The sequence below is a fragment of the Mus pahari genome, chromosome 6 (genome assembly GCF_900095145.1).
Source record: "Mus pahari chromosome 6, PAHARI_EIJ_v1.1, whole genome shotgun sequence".
Lineage (NCBI taxonomy): Eukaryota > Metazoa > Chordata > Mammalia > Rodentia > Muridae > Mus > Mus pahari.
The window spans coordinates 81393697-81395924 of record NC_034595.1 but is presented as its reverse complement, the minus strand read 5'-3'; the positions used below and the strand labels follow the sequence as shown (position 1 = coordinate 81395924).

Sequence of the window (2228 nt, the reverse complement as noted above, 5' to 3'; positions counted from 1 at the left end):
TCTCTCTCTCTCTCTCTCTCTCTCTCTGTGTGTGTGTGTGTGTGTGTGTGTGTGTGTGTGTGAGTGAATATCTCACTATGTATTTCAGGCTATCTTCAAATTTTCTGTTCTTTCTCCTCAACCTGAATACTCAGACATGATAGGCTTGCTATAACTAAGCTGGTCAATCATAAGCCTCAGACTTTCTGTATAGCCCAGGCTAGCCTCAAACTCACAATCGTTTCCTTCCTTAGGAAGTGCGGGGATTGTTGGTAATACAGGCAGAGGTCATTACACCCAGCTTCATTGCTAGGTTTTTAGCATAAGCATTAACATGATCTGACTCCTAGAAGCTGTTCATCATTAATGTACATAAGAATAAAAGCTATATTTTATGTCCCCTGCACAGCATTGTACCTGGACATAGTAAATGCTTGGTAAATGTTGTCTTCTTACCACTCTTACAAGGTCTCACTGTATAACCTTGGCTAGCTTGTGGCTCCTCTGGCCTGAGACCTCTTTGATGTTTCTGAGATCTAGGCACACATGCCCTTTCTTTCCAAAGTCATTGCATGACAAATGAGTAACAGCAGTAGTGATAAAAGGAGTGAGCACTGCGCAGGGATGATGTCACTGAAGTAGTGATTCAGAATAGTAAGGCAGGAAAATCACTTGATCTCAGTGCAGCAGGGGTCTAGAACTGGGTAATACAGTGAGACCACATCTCAAAATAGTCATGCAGTTCTGTCACCAAGCCTTGCTTAACATGTACCAGGTTCTAGATTTGATATCCGTTATCATAAAGCCAAGCATGGTTGCACATGCCTGTCATTCCAGCACTGAGGAGGCGGATGCAGGAAGATCGTCACAAGGTCAAGGATAACCTGAGCTACACAGGAAAACTCTAGCCTCAAAAACACCCCAAAAATCTAGGCTAGGAAGATGGTTCAGCCAGTAAAGAGATTTGCTGTGCAAGTGTGCAGGCCTGAGTTCAAAACCCCAGAGTCTACATAGAAAGCGGTGGTTACTTGTGTATATGAATCCAGTGCTGTGGCAGAGGGAACAGGGTTCACTGGCACTTGTCTGTGAGAGATCCTGTGTCAAGGGAATAAGATGGAGTGCCCCCATGTGCACCAATATACAGACATGCCCCTACACTGTAGACACAAATAAACGTAAGTAAAATTAAAAGCAGTGGCAGCATCCCAGACGAACTAGCCAAACAACCAGATCCCTAAGAGCAGGTGACTGGGTAAGAAACAAATCACAGAGAAGGACATCCAGGTTCCCAGATGTCCCACATTAGAATGCTAAGATGGGATGATAGTCTATTGTGTGGCCTGATATTATTGCTTTCTGGAGGTTACCAATGGCCTGTCTGCACATTTCTTTCTTTGCGTTTCTGGGGATAACCTTGGGGTGTCATGCTTCGTGCTAGGCAACCTCTGCCATTGACCTCCATACCCAACCCCAGTCATTATTTCCTTATTTGCATATGTTATATATGTGTTCATATATATGTGTGTGCATGGGTGTACATGCATGTGTAGGGATGTTGGAGGCCAGAGGTGGATGTTCAGTGTCTTCCTTGATCAGTCTTCACCTTACCTTTTGTGGTTGTTTGTTTGAGACTGGGTCTCACTGTATGTCTTGGGCTATCATGGGGATGACCTGGAACTCGCAGAGATCCACCTCTTCTGCCTTCGGAGTGCTGTGGTTAAAGGTGCGCATCACCAGACCTGGCCTCTTTACCTTTTGAAACACAGTCACCTACTAAGCCTAGAGCTCATGAGTCTGGTTAGGCTATCCAGTCTATACATCACTGACTTGGGATCCGCCTGTCTCTGCCCCTCCCACTGTGGTTACAGACTCGTGCCACTGTGCCTGGATTTGTATGGATTTGAACTCATGCTTAAACAGTAGGCTCTCTATGACTGAGCCATATCCCCAGCCCCTCCTTCTTTAATACAGATGTCTCTCTAATTGTTGTTTCTTTCTGAAAGGACGTTTGAATTAGCTTTAGCAGAAGAGAGATGGAGGAGCCGTAGACTGTTAAGAATGAATTCAGGAAGGCCTGAGACCATGGAGAACTTACCTGCACTGTATACTATTTTTCAAGGAGAGGTATGTTTTGCACTTTGAAATTTCCCTTTTGGGGGCTGGTGAGATGGCTCAGTGGGTAAGAGCACCCGACTGCTCTTCCAAAGGTCCCAAGTTCAAATCCCAGCAACCACATGGTGGCTCATAAC

General features: G+C 45.2%; 1 protein-coding gene across 4 annotated transcripts in view; it reads left to right on the top strand.

The window, feature by feature from the left end:
- The window catches only part of Zcchc17 (zinc finger CCHC-type containing 17), a 41853-nt gene that overhangs the window by 3775 nt on the left and 35850 nt on the right, over positions 1 to 2228 (top strand). Inside the window, exon 2 of one of the 4 annotated variants that reach the window (XM_021200187.1) lies at positions 1983 to 2103. The exons of 2 other annotated variants lie outside the window; for them this stretch is intronic. In XM_021200187.1, coding sequence (XP_021055846.1) covers positions 2038 to 2103 — 66 coding nt within the window. In that variant the 5' untranslated portion in view covers positions 1983 to 2037. Of the gene's footprint in view, positions 1 to 1982; positions 2104 to 2228 lie in introns of those variants that run through there. One more of the 4 variants, XM_029539688.1, reaches the window with a different exon arrangement.